The sequence below is a fragment of the Piliocolobus tephrosceles genome, chromosome 8 (assembly GCF_002776525.5).
Source record: "Piliocolobus tephrosceles isolate RC106 chromosome 8, ASM277652v3, whole genome shotgun sequence".
Classification (NCBI taxonomy): domain Eukaryota; kingdom Metazoa; phylum Chordata; class Mammalia; order Primates; family Cercopithecidae; genus Piliocolobus; species Piliocolobus tephrosceles.
Window position 1 is genome coordinate 53168722 of NC_045441.1, and position 18979 is coordinate 53187700.

Sequence of the window (18979 nt, forward strand, 5' to 3'; positions counted from 1 at the left end):
AAGCCCTAACAACATTACCTGATCTCTAAAGTCTTTTCCTTTGATTTAATGGTTTCAGGTTCTCTTTAAAAATGCAAATAGATTTGGCTGTTGTTTTGGGGAAACAAATTATGTTACTTGGCATATTCAAATCTGACATGACAAGACTCTGGAAAACTAGAAGGGGTACATTCAAAAACAACATCTCAAACAATTCCATTTTCTGCAGGCTAAAAGTACGATATCACTTAGTTTTAATGTGCCGAAAAATGTATTTGTTGACTAACCCAACTATGTTGATTTTCCCATGACTTTCGCTATTGCAGATTTGCTCCTAACAGATACACAAATCAAATTCAATAACTGGAATTGTAAGTACAGACCCCTAGTGTCCACTATCAAGTATATCTTACTTTGGTTAAGAGTACTGAGGAGAAATGAATTAACTTACTTCTTGAACTTTACTCTTTAAATGTACAGAATGCTGAAGGACTAATTCTTGTTCACAAGGATAGAATATTAACTCCTGATTCTCTGAAGGCATCAGCAGCCAACACCCTTGCAGCATCACTTTAAAACACTACCTGATTTTCATAATCATCAGCTCATTAAACTGACCTAACAAGAAACGGACTTAACTCAGAATGTTCTTGAAATTCCTCATCTGGAATTGCCTTCAGGAAATGCTTATGGGCCACTTAAAAAAATAAGTCTCAATCTGCACCCACAACATTATTAGTGACAATTAAGCTAACTACCCTATATTTCAGGGTTGCTTAAAAATAAAATAAAATCGCCGGGCGCGGTGGCTCAAGCCTGTAATCCCAGCACTTTGGGAGGCCGAGACGGGCGGATCACGAGGTCAGGAGATCGAGACCATCCTGGCTAACACGGTGAAACCCCGTCTCTAATAAAAAATACAAAAAACTAGCCGGGCAAGATGGCGGGTGCCTGGAGTCCCAGCTACTCGGGAGGCTGAAGCAGGAGAATGGAGTAAACCTGGGAGGCGGAGCTTGCAGTGAGCTGAGATCTGGCCACTGCACCCCAGCCTGGGCGACAGAGCGAGACTCCGTCAAAAAAAAAAAATAAATTAATTAATTAATTAAATAAAATAAAATAAACTGGCCGGGTGCGGTGGCTCACACCTGTAATCCCAGCGTTTTGGGAGGCTGAGGCGGGCAGATCATGAGGTCAGGAGATCGAGACCAGCCGGACTAACATGGTGAAACCCTGTCTCTACTAAAAAAAAAAAAAAAAAAAAAATTAGCCGGAGGTGGTCGCGGGCACCAGTAGTCCCAGCTACTCGGGAGGCTGAGGCATAAGTGTGGCGTGAACCCGGGAGGTGGAGTTTGCAGTGGGCTGAGATTGCGCTACTGCATTCGAGCCTGGGTGACAGAGTAAGACTCCATCTCAAATAAAAAAAAAATTAAAACTTCAAGCGGTCAAGATTTGTTAGTAGTGATGATATTTTTACAAAATGACATCTCTGAAGATATTCTAAAAGTCAAACTCTAAAACAGTATCATTACTAAATCAATGTTCTCCCCAAGGTATATATATATGTATGTTCTTAAAAAGGAAAAATAGTTATATGAATTGTGATAAACAAGTATCTTAATGTCATTAAACCTCTTATTACACACTACCTGTTAAGTATCTAAAACAGAAGCAAATTAATTCCCTGAAAGCTAACTTTTAGGGATGATACACAACATGACTGTGACTTCCTCCTTGCTCTCTCCTGGATCACTCACTCTGAGAGAAGCTAGCTGCCATGCTGTGAGGATAGCCAAGCAGCCTATGAAAAGACCACTTCAAGAGGAGCTGAAGGGCCTCCTGTCAAAAGCCATGTGAGTAAGCCATCTCGGAAGCAGATATTCCAGTCCCAATCAAGCCTTCAGCTGACTGAAGCCCCTGCCAACATCCTGACTGCAACTACACAAGAGACTAGAGCCAGAACCACTCAGCTAAGCTGCTCCTCAATTGCTGACCTACAGCCCCTAAGCTTTGGCGTCATTTCTTTTGAAGTAACAGGCAATAAATATGGCACAAATGCATTACCTTATAAAGTTCCTTCTCATCCTTCTCTGTCTTCAACTGACATTCAAGTTGTTCTCTTTCATGTTGTGCCTTCCTGAGTTTGTCCTTTAAACTGAGATAGGTATGATAAAGTAACATTATAATGTTTTAAAGTTTTAAAATTTTTATTGAATTTATTTTTTAAAAGCATGAGAACTACCTGTCTAACTCGGTTTCTTTTTCAATTGCTTTATGTGTTACTGACACAATGTCTTCCTCAAGCTGGAGGGCTTTGGATGTAGCATCACTGAACCTCTTCTTAAACTCTTCATTTTCCATTTTTAAACTCTGTGTTACTTCAGTAAGACCCTGAGAAGTGAGAAGGTATTTTGAGAAACACAGAAACATAATCAGTAAAGCAAATTTGCATATCTTTAAGAAAACCATGTATTCTTAGAATTTTAGTCCCACATTTGTTCCCTCCAAAATTGAGAAGCTAAGACTATAAAACCTGAAATGGTAACATATATTTAAATTTTCATATACTAAATTAATCGATAATTTGTTTTTTGTTTGTCTGGGGTCTCACTTTGTCACTCAGGCTGCAGTAGAGTGGCACGATCACAGCTCACTGCAGCCTCGACTTCCCAAGCTCAGGTGATCCTCCCACCTCAGTCTCCCAGGTAGTTGCGACCATAGGCACTCCCACCACATCTGGCTAATGTTTTGTTTTTTTTTTTTTTTTTAACAGAGACAGGGTTTTGCCATGTCACCCAGGCTGAAACTCCTGGGCTCAAACAATCCTCCTGCCTCGGCCTCCAAAAGTGCTGGGACTACACGCATGAGCAATGATTACTTTTTTTATATACATTTTCCCCCCACCTTCAGACTCTTCATGTACCCTGTGTGTTGATTTTACTAACTTTTCTCCACCAGGGGGCAGGCAAGAAAAATGAGGGAAAATTTTTAAAAATTAGTCACAACAAATCAAGTCTTACACGACACCGAGGTTAACACCCACTTTTTCTAGCACAGGTAACTAAGTCCCATCAAAGCACTAAAATATGCCTAAAGCCATGTTCCTAATGTTCTTGCCAGCGTGACTCAGACGCCTAAACAAATACTGAAAGATACTAAGACAAATACAAAATAGGTAGTTAGTGCAACAAATTGCATGTATTTCTACTTGGAATATTCTACTTTAAATGGGCAATTTATAAGACTCAAATATAACAGTGTATACAGGGAGGTGCTTTGTTATAGAAAACTATACAATAAAAGAATTGGTAAATTAAAATAAAATTATTTTTATTAAAGAACAGTTTTAAAATTTCCCCCCAAAACAGTAATACTTACCTACCCAGGAACGAAAACTTAAAAAATTATCATTCTGCCAGGTTAAAAGTATGAAACATTATATAGTATTTATATTTCACTTTAATTCACATAAAAGAACTCACCCAAATATTTTGATAGAATATCATTTTAAGTATCTTGCTAGAATATGCACATTGCTACATTATTTTATAAAAGTCAGATACACCCTATTAATAGATTTTTGTTCAAAGCAAATGTTTGTCTGACTGAATTTGTAACACTAACCAAAAACTGTTGTACAAAATGCTTTTTTTGCTCCAATGCCATAATACCAGAGAAAAAACAAGTAATATTTATTTCCTCTGCAATCATAATGATTGCTGTGAAATTGGGCACATTTTCTGGATTTGTTGTGTTGATTTATAAAGACAGCCAGAGAGGTTTCTAAATAAAGTTTACATTTTTTTTCATTTTTAGTTTTACCAATGCTCTCTTGGCACTGCAAGTACACTACAGATTTAACCCAAGTATTTCTCCCTAGGACAAAATTAGCTTCCAATCCTGAAAGTAATGAAGCCCTATAATGGGTATACAGCATTCTACAAAACGCATAGGAAAAGAGAAAAAAATCACTAGCAACTGAATGTAAATCATGAACTAATTGCTTTGAGTCAGTTAACTTCACAGTGAATTATTATTATTATTATTTTTTTTTTTTTGAGACGGAGTCTCGCTCTGTCGCCCAGGCTGGAGTTGCAGTGGCGCGATCTCGGCTCACTACAAGCTCCGCCTCCCGGGTTCCCGCCATTCTCCTGCCTCAGCCTCCCAAGTAGCTGGGACTACAGGCGCCCGCCATCTTGCCCGGCTAGTTTTTTGTATTTTTAGTAGAGACAGGGTTTCACCGTGTAGACCAGGATGGTCTCGATCTCCTGACCTCATGATCCACCCGTCTCGGCCTCCCAAAGTGCTGGGATTACAGGCTTGAGCCACCGCGCCCGGCCCACAGTGAATTATATATTAACTCTGACTACAAGCGTTTAGACTCTTTCTCTGGTGCCCATAAAGGCACCTGATAGCTTCTCAGCATCCAAGCCTCCTTTCAAAAGTCATGAAAAAGATAAAGTAAGGATTAGTCTTCAGGCCTCTAGTTTTCACATCTGAGTTAAGCATAAGCATCTTCAATGTGGCTCAGTCCTCCTTAGCATGAAAAAGTTAAGAGCTTTGCCATTTCAGACAACTAGGAATCATGATTTCAAAAATTAACTTTAAAAGAGTAAAATCTAAAACATAATTTTTCTAAAACACTTTTGGTCACCATTTGTAAATCATGCCAAAAGCACATCATAATTCTAATATTAAAACAAAGAAAACCTCCATCAGATAATTAAGCCTGCTGAATTGTATACCAATAAGAAAACAATCATAAAAATTGGGGCAAAGGGAGATAGAGAGATGTGAGTACTTCAGATTCATGCAGGGACTTTCCTCTCACTCCTAAACTGAAAAATCACTGTTTCCAAGAGCCACTACTACCAATTCCCATAAGTCATAACTCTCACATATGAATAACCAGATAAAAAGACTATGAATCATTCATCTAGGTGGCTAACCACATTTTAAAAGTATTTAAAATAACAGAGCACATTTATTCTCATGTTAAAAAATAAAATTCTGATTATAAACAAAAGCATATGAAGAAACCAGATATAGTATCACTAACAATTATCTAGAAAAAAGGAATGGTATTCTAGATTCACACACATACAGAGTAAAATTTAGTAAACTAGCAACTGAACACTTTAAATAGCAAATTATTGACAAAACAACTATTTATGAAAATTGCTAGTCACATTATAAATCAAATCTCACTCATTTTACTTAATCTGGCTTTTCTCAAACACCCTACTTTTGAAATCAACTAAAATACCAAGTTATGATGACAGCTATACAGGCCATAAATGCATCTTCTCTGGTTTCTGGAAATCCACCAGACAAAAATAACAATATTTGGCCAGGTGTGGCAGCTCACATCTGTAATCCCAGCACTTTGGGGGGCCTAGGTGGGTGGATCACCTGAGGTCAGTAGTTCAAGACCTGCCTGGCCAACATGGTGAAACCCCATTTCTACTCAAAATACAAAACAAAAACAAAAACAAGAAAAGTAGCTAGTCGTGGTGGTGTGTGCCTGTAGTTCCAGCTACTCAAGAGGCTGAGGCAGAAGAATTGCTTGAACACAGGAGGCGGAAGTTGCAATGAGCCTAGATCACGCCACTGCACTCCAGCCTGGGCGACAGAGCAAGACCCCATCTCAAAACAAAATAAAATAAGAAAAGAAAAGAAAACAAAAACTTTTTAAAATCGAACAAAGCTTATGGAATTTGGATACAAATAAAGAGTATTTTTGCACAGCTGTACATGTTTGCGTTTTGAGCTAAGAGTTATTTCAAAAGAATCAAAAAGTTTTTAAAAATAAAGTTAGAGAGTGAAAAAGTTACAGTAAGCTAAGGTTAATTTATTTTTGGAGAAAAAAATTTTTTATAAACTTAGTGTAGTCTGGCCAGGTACAGTGGCTCATGTCTGTAATCCCAGCTTTGGGAGGCCGAGGCAAGCAGATCACCTGAGGTCAGGAGTACGAGACCAGCCTAACCAACATGGTAAAACCCTGTCTCTACTAAAAACATAAAAATCAGCCAGGTGTGGTGGCGTGCACCTGTAATCCCAGTTACTCGGGAGGCTGAGGCACGAGAATCACCTGAACCTGGAAGCCAGAGGTTGCAGTGAGCCGAGATCACACCACTGCACTCACTGTACTCCAGCCTGGGCAACAGAGCAAGACTCCATCTCAAAAATAATAATAATTAATTAATTTAGTGTAGTCTAAGTATACAATGTTTATAAAATCTACAGTAGTATACAGCAATGCCCTGGGCCTTCACGTTCACTCACTACTCACTCGGTGAATAACCTAGAGCACTGCCAGTCCTGCAAGTTCCATTTGTGGTAAATGCCCTAAACAGGTATAACAAATTTTACATTTTATACAATATTTTTACTGTACCTTTCCTTTTCTAAGATGTCTAGATATGTTTAGATGCACAAATATTTACCATGTGTTACAACTGCCTACAGTGTTCAGTACACTAACATGCCCTACAGGTTTGTAGCCTAGGAGCAATAGGTTATACCATATAGCCTAGGTGTGTAGTAGGCTATACTATCTAGGTTTGTGTAAGTACACTCTATGATGTTTGCACAAAGAGGAAATCACCTAACGACCCATTTCTCAGAACATATCCCCATTGTTAAGTGATGCATTACTATACTAAAAAATGTAATGAGGGCTACCTTCAGTTCACTGAAAAATCTGCTATAAACAAATGCACTTAAATTCAACTTTTATAGAAAATAACAAATCCAAGCATTATTTTTGTGGTTGGAGTGGAGAGGAGGGGGAAGAGAGACAGGCTACAAATATACTAGTGTCTAAATAATTTCCTGAATATGAATTTATTCCACAGACTACTGATTTTTTTTTTGAACATTAGGTTTCATATACATTTTTAAAGAGTTAGGGAATAAGTACAAAAATTTAAGGTAGTATAACTTAAATTATCTTTTAATTAGATTGAATAGGAACTACTCAATGATGTAGTCTTATGAAATAAACTATAAAAATGCTTCATTTTACAGTTCTGTACTTATCAATACAAAAATTATGGATTTAAAATATATAAATATATTGTAGAAATAATACATTATGAATTTCTTAAAACTTACTTTGTAGAGCAGGTACAATATTAAAGTAACTGGCTTGAAAGAAATATATTGCTATGAATACATAAGTCATAATCATCACCCCATGTATTAAAATTAAGCCTTTTGTATCTTTTCTTGATGACAATCGGCAAAAACAAACAAAAACAAATTCAATTAGATCATAAATTCAAAATTGGTTTTTGGCAATTCCATGTATTAGATAGTAAACGCCTTAAACTGCCTCTGTCCAAAACCAGGTACCTAATGCTATGATAACAATAACAGCTATCTTGAGAGCTACTGTGTAAGAAATTCTATGTGCTTTATGCATAATACATTCTCATTTGATGAGCACATGGCCTAAGAATTAGGAACAACTATGATGCTTGTTCACATGAGAGAAGTGAGCCACAGAGAAGTTAGGTAGTTTATCAAAGGTTACATAGCTAGTAAATGGAAGAACTGAGAATGATTTCAACTTTCCAATATTCTTAAAAAGGTTTCTAAAATAATAACTGAAAATTTTAATAATTGAGGTATTGAAATTTTGGTAATTTGATTTTTATCTACTCTTGATATGACCTTTCTTAACAGTGGTACTAATAAATAGAGTAAGTTATAAGATACTCTTCAAAGATAATTTCCAGATCTCATTCATAAACTGCTAAATTCAAAGACTACTACATTGGTGTTGTGTTGTGGCAGAGACTGCTGGTTGTCTACCAAATTATGATCTCCTTTCAACCATAGTAATTACATATCGCTGCCCAACTACACTTTATTCCCAGCTTCTCTTGTAATGCATTATGGTTATCTAAATTGTCATTAGTTAAATATCAATGAAATTATATATATTACTTCCACCTCTAGAACTTACATTATTGATCATGCGTTGTCTAAGATCTCTTTCCCCTTTTCAGCCAGCTGAAACCAGGATATGCCAGTGACTAAGTTTCTATCATGAAGACATAAATTCTCTAGGAATCTAAGGGTGGGCAGTGGAATGATATAAAAGGTAACAAGGCCCCTGAATAATCATGTAAAGCCAATCCACGCTCCCTTCCCCAGACTTCAATGACTTATGACATAGACTGTTACATTAACAACAACAACAAACACTTTACACTGTTGGATTTGTCTTCGCTCTAATTCATTATTTATCCCTGACTAGTATTCAAATCAAGTAACCCATCTGATACACTGCCATTAAGACAAAAAATTAAATTGGCTATGTAATAAAGTATAAGATATGCACCACTGATCATACCCAAATTCAACTACTATTGCAAATTACTTTAAATATCTGATTCTTGAAGACAAAATGTAGCAACTAAAAGCCAAAAATAAGGAAATTACAAAGATAGTTCAAACATTGCTATGATACTGAGTATACGTAATCTAAAAACAGCCAATTTGAAGGGCAACAAATACATATGACAGAGGATCTCAAAACAGTAAAGCACTTGTCAGAAAAATATTTGCCTCAAAAATCAAAAATGTAGATATGAGCCAAGCACACTGGTGCACACCTGTAGTCCCAGCTACTTGAGAGGCTGGGGTGAGAGGATGGCTGGAGTCCAGGAGTTTGAGGCCAGCTGGGAAACATAGTGAGGCCTTGTCTCTATATTTTAAAAAAAATTTTTACATCAAGATACAGAATATTACTAAGCAATAAAAAGAAACAAAGTACAGATCTATGGATGAACCTCAAAATCATTATGCAAATGCAAAAAAAAAAAAGGCAAATATAGAGACACAGAAAGTAAACTCATGGTTACCTAGGGATGGAGACAGGGGTATGTAAGGAGTGACTGTTAACCGACTCAAGGCTTCTTTGGGGGATGATAAAAACCATCCTAAAATTAAATTGTGGTGATGGTGGCATGACTCTGTAAATATACAAAAAACCATCCAATTGTATGCTTTTTTTTTTTTTTTTGAGACGAAGTCTTCTGTCACCAGGCTAGAGTGCAGTGGCACGATCTCAGCTTACTGCAACCTCCACTTCCCAGGTTCAAGCAATTCTCCTGCCTCAGCCTCTTGAGTAGCTGGGACTACAGGCATGTGCCACCACACCTACCTAATTTTTGTATTTTTAGTAGAGACAGGTTTCACCATGTTGGCCAGGATAGTCTCGATCTCTTGACCTCGTGATCCGCCCACCTCAGCCTCCCAAAGTGCTGGGATTACAGGAGTGAGCCACCGCACCTGGCAAACTGTACATATTTTTTAAAAATCAAGATAATTGACGTTAATATAGGTTGGCTTTTGGATGCTTGCTTTCTTTTATATCTGCAACTGAGTAATCCTGGGTACAATCTTACAGAACCTATCTATATTCTTGAGTCCAATAAAAAGCATATTAAATAAAAGTCCACGTTTGTTAAACTAAGTAATATAAAGTACAAGCAGCTACTCAAGAGTGTGACTAGGGGAACAGTACTAGACCACCAACAGTTACCAGGCTATATCAAGACAAGACACTTATAAAAAATATAAATCAACTACATCACTAACCACACTGTTGGGTTCACCTAATAGCTTTTCACAGCAATACTTTCTCAATGAAGGAAGTAATGCATTTACATACATTGCAGTGTACATTTTTCATTCCAACACAGACCAGTAACAAAGTTTCTGAACCAGCTACTTTGAGTACCATGGAAAAGAAAACTAAGAACAGAACGCCAAATACGTGTAGAAGAACCACACAGGCTTTTAAACCTGGGTACCCAGAATACCAGATAATTCAAATCACTTGAGAAAGAACATCTTGGTTCCTCTAAATAAACATTTCTCCTGATAGCAACTCTAAAACACACAAATAGATGCAACTAAAATAGTACCGAGAGAGTAACAAGAACTGAATGAACTCTACCACCTGAAAACTAAAAAAACTGAATGAAGAACAGCTCTCAAGCCACTGGATGTCAGGATAAAAGGTTAGTGATCCCCAAAAGAAAAGAAACAACACAGGTCACCTCTATAACTGCTCTAACTTTTTACTGTCTAGAGTGACTTTTAAGGCCACAGGGCAAAGAGGGCAAACTCAGGCAGAATCCAGTGGTCTCCCTGAGTTATGGGGAGAAACTGAGAGTCTAGGAAAGCTAAGGAGAACAGAGTTTTCAGGACAGAGTACCAGAGAAGGATCATGTAGAAAAAGAACTCAAGAGATCTGCAAGGAGTCCCCCTCAAGTCTTGAGCTGATTACTGAACAGCATATGCATGTGAGGAAATTAACCCAGGCTGGAGAAAAAAATTACCCAAAAAGGACTACAGGGAACAGTGCCTGGAACTCAAAAAGGGCCAGGAATAGTGGTTATTCCTACCAGCTAGAATGGAAAAACTCATAATTCATGGGAGAACAATTACAGTATAGTCTTTCCTCAGTAGTGGGGAGAGAGAAACCCCAGTCTAAAATGCTGCTCTGGTACCACCAAGCAAAGCGTGAAAACAAGGCTCAAAAGGATCAAACTGTTGCCAAGTAATTAAACCACATCCCAGAACAAACCTCAAGAATATTTTTAGGAATATAAAAAATATCCCAACACCCAGCAAGGTATAATTCATAATACATGACATCCAATCAAAAATTACTAGGCATGCAGAGAGGCAGAAAAATATAATCCATAATGAGTAGAAAAGCCAATCAATCAAGACTGATACAGAAATGAGCCAGATGACCAAGTTAATGAATAGACATTTAAACATGTGTATTCCATATGTTCAAGAAGCTAGAAGAAAATTGAACACAGTATACACAGAAACATGAAAGACGTGAAAAAGATTCAAATCAAACTTCCAGGAATGAAAATGACAATGTCTGAAATAAAAAATATATATACACTGGATAGGACTAATGGCAGATTAAATACTGCAAAGAAAAGATTAGTGAACTTGGAGACATACAAAATTTAACTATTTAAAATGAAACAGAGAGAAAAGAGACTAAAAAAAAAAAAGGCACGAGTGGAAAAAAAAAAAGCACGAGTGAGCTCTGAAACAACTTTAAGCAACAAAACATATGTATACTCAAGTCCCTGAAGAACAGGAAAGACAGAAAAAACAGCTGGAGAAATAACGGCCTAAAATTTTCAAAATTTAATAAAAACCCTAAGTATACAGATACAAAAAGGTCACTGAACCCCAAGCATAAAAAATAAAGAAAATAAAGAGGACACAACATAATTAACTGCTTAAATTCAATGATAAAGAGTAAATCCTAAAAATAGTAAGAGGGAAAAAAGCACATTAAATACAAAGGAAGAAAAATACCAACGACATTGAATTTCTCATCAAAAACAATAAATGTGAGAAGAACCACATTGTTAAAAGACTCAAATACAAAAACTATCTATCTAGAATTCTATACACAACAAAAATCTCTTTTAAAACTAAACGTAAAAATAAGACTTTTCCTAACATAACATACAAAAGTTGAACAAATTTATCAACAGAAGACCTGCACTACAAAAATGTTAAAGAAAGTCCTTTCAGGCAGAAGGAAAATTATACCAGACAGAAACCTTTATCTATGCATTTTACCAGGTTGGTTCTTTATAAGAATCCTCAAAATTACTTACAATACACTGAAGAATACTTTAGTACTCCAAGAGATGCCACTACCATTTTGAAGGGAAAATGGTTAATTCAATTTCCTAAATGTTAATGTACATTACTAGAATTTCAAATTCGAAATTGTATTAAAAACTCCTTAAGAATTATGTACCATGGTAAATTTATCAGTAAGCGCTTAACCAGATAAGCAAACAGCTAGGGAGAGACAGAAAGACAGACAGACGAACAGACAGACTGAGAGAGACACTAAGAGATTTGATCTTGTGTAATGGTAGAAACTGGAACTAGTTTGTGTAAGGCAGGCAATCAAGAAAGACATTTATAAAGTGGGAAAAGCAAGAACAAAATAGGATCCACAATCACCAGCTGAAGCCCACCAGAATGGACTGAAAACTGAAGTCTATGTTGGTTTTTATTCTGACCCTGATAGTCTCAAGGTGTCTTGAGCATGCTGGGGTCCTTCCTGACAGACCTAACCCAGGAGATGGAGAAACTGAAAGAGGATTCCAGAGAAGGTAGGGCAATTGCAGCCTGGCTACTATTACCTCATACCAACAAGGTGAGCCAGGAGAGAAGCCGCAACTTGTAGAAGCTACAAAAATGGCTGTTGCTTCACTTCTGCCTCATCTCATGCAAGAATCTCTCCTGTGTCTCATTCTAAACAAATTACAGAGAAGGGAACTCTGGAAAATAAGTTCAGCCTAGCAAAGCTGACATATTACAAAGCTACCACCATAAAATTCCATTTATCAAAAAGAACTCCATTTGACTTAAGTTCTCGCAACTCAAAATTCTAAACTTTAAACTTTTAATGCATATGATCCTTCAATTGTATTATCAATGAGTTTCATCTAACCATACCATTATGTGTCCTAGAATATTCTGATAAGAAAAATTTCTTCTATAAATGAGAAAACCATTTCAATGACTAATATCCACAAAGACATTACATTACTGTACTAAAACTATATGCTAATTTTTTCCCACAATTTATCCTTTCTGAAACGGTGATGTATCTTACAATCAATGGCATGTCTTAGTTTACTTGGATTATTTCTTCCTGGAAGTAATAACGTATTACCATGGCTTCTCAGGCTCAATGATGCAAGATAATAAAGGCTTCCCAAAATCTTTACAGGAACTATTGATTTTCTATTAAAATTATAATCAGGACAATCTTAGATAAATGTAAATCAAATTCCATAAAATGTGAAACATAATTTAAAACGTATTAAACTATTTTTTTCTGGTTTTCAATCAAAACATGGTAAGTAAATGGGCAATGTGGCACAGTTATGTGATCGCTAGAGGGAGACAAATGACTGCTGAGTTTTAGTAATACAAAATCTTTCATTTGTTAGCTGTTACAAACTGGTATTTTCGTCCCTTTAAATGCCAGAATACCCACAATATTTGTAAAATGATAAAGTGCAAAACAGTGCTCTTTTTAAAACTTCTTAAAAGAACTGGAAGGCCACAGAAAAATACTAAAGATGCATAAAAAGAAAACACTGCAAATAGCTTACATATAGTAAACCAGGACTGTCCAAGAATGATAGTTTTTATGTTTTTTTAATCCTTTTCAAGACCATAAAATCCCATATCCAAAGTAAAATGTCACCTTCAGATCCTTCTTTTGACTACAATAAAAACTGGTCAGAATGCCACAAGCCCCAAAACTCATTGTTACCTATTTATTCCACAAACACTCGATGAATAAAGAGACATACCACACTTGTGTCTGTTATTATAAGCCACTGTAATACAGCAACAAAAACATCTATCTTGGTTTTTCAGGTTCTCAACTTTGCCACTTGTTAACTAGAAGAGTTATCCATGAGGAAGCCTGAACTCAGAAAAACTAAGTGACCACCTTTTGAAAGCAATTTCAATGAGAATAAAAAGGAAAACTCCATGTGATGACAAGTTATTCTTTGGAGTATATGCTGTCACTCTACAACAATGCGAAATATGTTTACGTTTTAGAGAAGAAAAAGCCAAAAAGATAAAGATAGCTTAAGAGGTCCACACTAGCCAGAGAAGAGATCTTGCACATTGTCTCTCACTCCTATACCTATGATACTTCCCAAATACCTGGTGATGTCTCCTACCCAGTTTGTGAAACTTAAGAATCAAAACAGTATGAGTACATTTAACAGTTTGTAACAGCCTCCATTACATCGTTTTGGCAATATTACTTTAATATTCTCAAATATAATATAGTTCCAAAATGTCTTGAAGTACATTATATCCATTATTCAAGTTGAAAATACAATTACATGAAAAAAACTCAATTCATAGTTTAGGCTCCAAAAAATTATAAACTAAACTAACTGAAAAACTTAATAGGGGCACAGCTCTTTTTAGTCCTGTTTGAAAAACAAGATTCAAAATCATTGGTTCTCTGAGCCTCAATTTTAAATCTTTCAATTTCCAATATGTATCTAGCACTCCAAAATACAAGCGAGAACACAATGAAACATACAAACTGCTAATTTTCACAGAAGTCTTTGATAAATGTAAAGATGGGGTTTTTAAAAAATACTCATCAGTACAACAGATTATTTGGCAATAAAAGGAATGAATTAATAATATATATTACAACATGGATAAACCTTGAAAACATTACACTAAGTGAAATAAGCCAGTCACAAAGGCCACATATTATATAATTCCATTCATGTTAAATGTCCAAAATACACAAATCCATAGATACAGAAATTTCAATTAGTGGGTGTCTGGGACAGGGGGAAGGAATCGGAAGGTAAATGGAGAGTAACCACAAGTAAGTAAAAGCTTTCTTTTGGGGATGAATTTGTTCGCAAATTAGACTATGGTAATGGTTACATGATTTTGTAAATACATTAAAATCCATTGAATTGTATAAACTGGTGAACTTTATGATACACAAATGACATCTCGGTAAAGCTGTTTTGAAAAATAATCAATTAGATCAGCTCACATCTTTGGCCCTCAGAAGTATAGAGTAGTGGTTAAAAGCACTGATGCAGCCAAACTGCTAGCCTCTATCGCTTACTAACTGTGCAATCATGGACAAGTAAGTAGCCTCTCTGGGCTACCTCTGAAAAATGCAGACGATACCGCTTACTTCACAGGATGAAGTTAGCTAACATATGTAAACCACTCAAATCACCATCTGGCTTTTATTAGATGTTATATGAGTTATTTTTATTAATGAGCCTTTTTCAAGAGAGGAGGGGAGAAATCTTCCCTTACAGTTGAACCGGAAATGAATGGAAAATTATCCTTAATAATAGTTACTTTTTAAATCTAGGATGTACATGAATAACGAAGTAGATACCACAAAAATCTAGGGGAAATACAATATGTAATTTATTGTTTCTCAATTTATAAACATTACCTTGTTTTAGTTTTAATCTACTTTGTAATCCTAGTTTATTCCTTCAAGCAGCCAATTTCATAAAATAACATTAAAAACAAACATATAATTTAAACCAATCTGTTGTAATAATCCCAACATATCCAATTCTTTTAATTCACTGAGTTAAAGAATTGTAATTATCAGAATTTCATTTAGTTTTAATTATTAGAGCACTTTAGAGTGATAAAAGTCAATGTGATAAAAGATGAAAAATTTTATTAATAAACAATTACAGACATTTAATTCACTTTTATTTTTTGTCAAGTATGGAATGGGTAATAAGCTAGTCATTTTATAAAAGAATCGAAATGCGCCGGGCGCGGTGGCTCAAGCCTGTAATCCCAGCACTTTGGGAGGCCGAGACGGGCGGATCACGAGGTCAGGAGTTCGAGACCATCCTGGCTAACATGGTGAAACCCCGTCTCTACTAAAAAAATACAAAAAAAAGCTAGCCGGGCGAGGTGGCTGGCGCCTGTAGTCCCAGCTACTCGGGAGGCTGAGGCAGGAGAATGGCGTAAACCCGGGAGGTAGAGCTTGCAGTGAGCTGAGATCCGGCCACTGTCCTCCAGCCCAGGCAACAGAGCAAGACTCCGTCTCAAAAAAAAAATAAAATAAAATAAATAAATAAATAAAAGAATCGAAATGCAATAAATTTCTATTATGAAGAAAATGAAGGTCTCTGCTTATTACATGGAGTATCCATTATAAAACTTTAAATAAAATTATAGATGATACATCAGAACAATCTTTCAGATATTCAACAGTTCATATACTCAGTACCTCAAATAGAAGATCTCTACAACTACTATAGGATTCACACCATGGAACAGATTTAAAACAAATGCCAAGAAATGTCACAGATTTTTTAAGCCATCCAACCAGACCAGTTTGAAAGTCTGGAGCTGTAGCAGCCCAGCAGGAGACAAATTTTGGAATATGAAGCAAATTCATAAAAAAAATAAAAAATAAAAAATAAATTAAACTAAAAGTCCGTTGACTAGTAACAAAGAGGAACAAAGAGGAACTTTAGGCAAACACGTTTTATCCCCAGAAAATAAACAATTGTCGCCACATATGTTTTATAACTTAGAGTGTTTTTTTGGTTACAGTATATATGCATTATACTTTTAGAATCTGAGGGAAATGCTATGAATTTCCACTCCTGTCGGATGACACTTTATATTTTAGTCCTTCGTTGATGATTCTCTGGTTCATATTATGAAAAATAGTAAAATAATAATAGCTACTTACATTTAGGGAGAACCTCCCATGCATCAAGTACCATTCCAGGTACTTTTATCAACCTTTTCTATAATATGGAGCATCATTTTAAAAATCACTTTCAAGTGCCTCCCAGAGAATATGCCCCAATGCAAGAATGGCAGCAGAGAAGGAGTCTCCTCCAAGATTAGTGACTGTCATCAAGATTTAAGAGTTACCATAAAAACTTCTGCTGAAGACCTCTTCTGAGCACCAAGGCCACAATCTCCTACAAGTTTTGCTTCATTAATCCCCTGACCTCAGTCTACCACTTTAGTCTTGTCTGTAGTCCTTAACCCCTTTATCACCTGGAAAGGACAGAGAATGTGAGACTGTTTAAATCTCAGCTACTACTCAAATGAACCACAGAAATGGCCTGATGTGTGTATATATATGTAATTTCACATAAATGAAGGTCTATCATTCTGCCATTCCTATTCGCACAATCATCCATTCTTTTCTTGGATTTCAAAGTAATCAGAGTTAAAAACCCAAAGGCCGCATTTCAGGATATTCTTGATCTCATAGGCTTAGGACATGGTGAAATGGGCCTTTTTCATGAGTTATCTATCTCACCTTGATCCCTCTGGCTTGTAATACAGTGGGGAAAAAAAAAAAAAAAAGATTGACATTACACTTTGGAAAACTGCCAAATCCAGGTATAAATCATGAGAAAAATATGTAAAGAATGGAGAAAAAGAGAGTAATAACTACACAAAGCAGCAAGAGAATTACAACAAATGAGTTAAAAAAAAAAAAAAAATTAGCTGAATGTCCTAATAGTCATGGAGGGCACATATTATGAGATTTCACTATATTTTAATATTTGGTATACCTGCTTGAAAGGTTCAAATGAAAAAAGTAGTTCCTTAACCAAATGGAAAATCCTACTCCTATAGTCCTACAGTCTGCTGCAGGACACTAAAAGTAAAACTGGGAAATACCTGCATATTTTTAACTAAAAAGACTAACGATAGAAAAGACAGAAGTGAAGACTTTACAGACATTTATAAGGAGATTTGTAAATGTACATAGTACTTGACATTATGTTTACCCTCTAACTCAAAAGAGCAATCCTCAAACAAATAGAACAAAGCAAGGAAAATCTTTTCAGAATTTAAGACTTACTTGTATAACATCTCTGCCCAGGTATGCAATATATAACCACCCCACTGGAGTATAAAAATGTTTGAGCATCACAGGACTAATAGTTCATTTAGCAATTATTAAGCAATTGCTGGAGGCCTTGTTGAACAGAAGGATAACAGAACAGACCCCATCCTCAGGAAACAACAGTTCAATACTGTCAATGGGCTTAAGTATATCCCACCAGCTCTACTATAAGTGAGACTGTAATATATATGATCACAGTCTGTATAAGTTTCATCAGAACAAATTGCTTTTCTTGTGAAAATATTAAACAATTCAATGACTAGATAACTGTTTTTTCACTGTTTTTGGCTTCTTACAAGTCTATTTCTATTACTAATGAAGCCACAATGTTTTCTGCTTGCATTGTACCTGTCTCTCTTTTTCTTAGCTCAAGAAATTCTGCCAATTTTAACTAGTTTGTTTCTTAGGATAATATAACATTTCTCCCATTAAAAATTTCAAAATTTTGTCTAATACTACATCTTATTTCACCAAATTACATTTTGAAAAGTAATTTTAATTTATGTATTCTATTTTTCCTTTATTCAGTGCTTATCATTTCTAATTGTATTTCTAAACAAGAACAAAAAATGTATCAAGTATTCTACAATTAGATGTAAAACATCTGGAAATAGTTGTCAGGGACTACCTCAACAAGGCTGGTACCAAAAGTCTAAAAGTATTTTAACCATCTTACAAACATAAAAGCAGCTGTGGCAGAAGGTTAATAGGAACTGACCTGTTCTTATATAAATGTCTATCTAAAAGGCTACTTTTCTCAATACCTGGTTTTTGCTTACTTAATTGGTTCAGCTCTTTAAAAAGGTGGGTTTCAGGCAACATACTATCAACCTCAGTCAGTTACACAAGACACAACTAACCTTTTGTTCCGCTTGCAGTTGGTCACATCTTTCCTTCTCATGGTTAAGTTCTGTTTCCATTCTCCCAACTTGTTCTCGAAGTTGTGCTGCTTCTTTTTCCAGAACGGCAATTAACTTTAACAGTTCTTCTTTTTCTTTCATGGTTTTCTCAATTTTCAACTATAAAGCAAAAAACTCAAATTAAATAGTTTTTTGCTTAATCCTAAAATATGTTATTACAAATTTAGTTTTCCATTTCCAAAAAAAATAGTGAAGACATTCACAGAAAGAACTTTTACATTCTACCTACTTTATATCAATCAGCATTTTTTAGCCTTCAGTTAGAAAAATTCATCAATCATAAATTTAAACCTTCTTTTGGTTGAGCAAAGAAGAAAATATTAAAAGAAGATATAAAATGAGAGAACTGTATTTTGAAGTTGGCTGCTAATCATTTTTGAGATCAAAACTTAAAAAAAAGGCATATTAATTTTTCCGTTAATTACAGGGCTTTCTGATCCACAGTGATAATCAGATACTCCAAGAGGAAAAGTTGTACCTCTTCTGGAATGCAAACCTGTAAGAAATCTTTGAATCTATCACAAACTTATATGGTATATAAGGCCTTCATCTATGGAATTACTATTGAAAGTGC

General features: G+C 35.6%; 1 protein-coding gene across 10 annotated transcripts in view; it reads right to left on the bottom strand.

Moving 5' to 3' along the window:
* The window catches only part of TAX1BP1 (Tax1 binding protein 1), a 92034-nt gene that overhangs the window by 43725 nt on the left and 29330 nt on the right, over positions 1-18979 (bottom strand). For all 10 annotated transcript variants that reach the window (XM_023225907.3, XM_023225902.2, XM_023225900.3 and 7 more), the window contains exons 5-7: positions 18346-18504; positions 2219-2367; positions 2041-2131 (exon numbers count right to left, since the gene is read on the bottom strand). In XM_023225907.3, coding sequence (XP_023081675.1) covers positions 2041-2131; positions 2219-2367; positions 18346-18504 — 399 coding nt within the window. The remainder of the gene's footprint in view (positions 1-2040; positions 2132-2218; positions 2368-18345; positions 18505-18979) is intronic.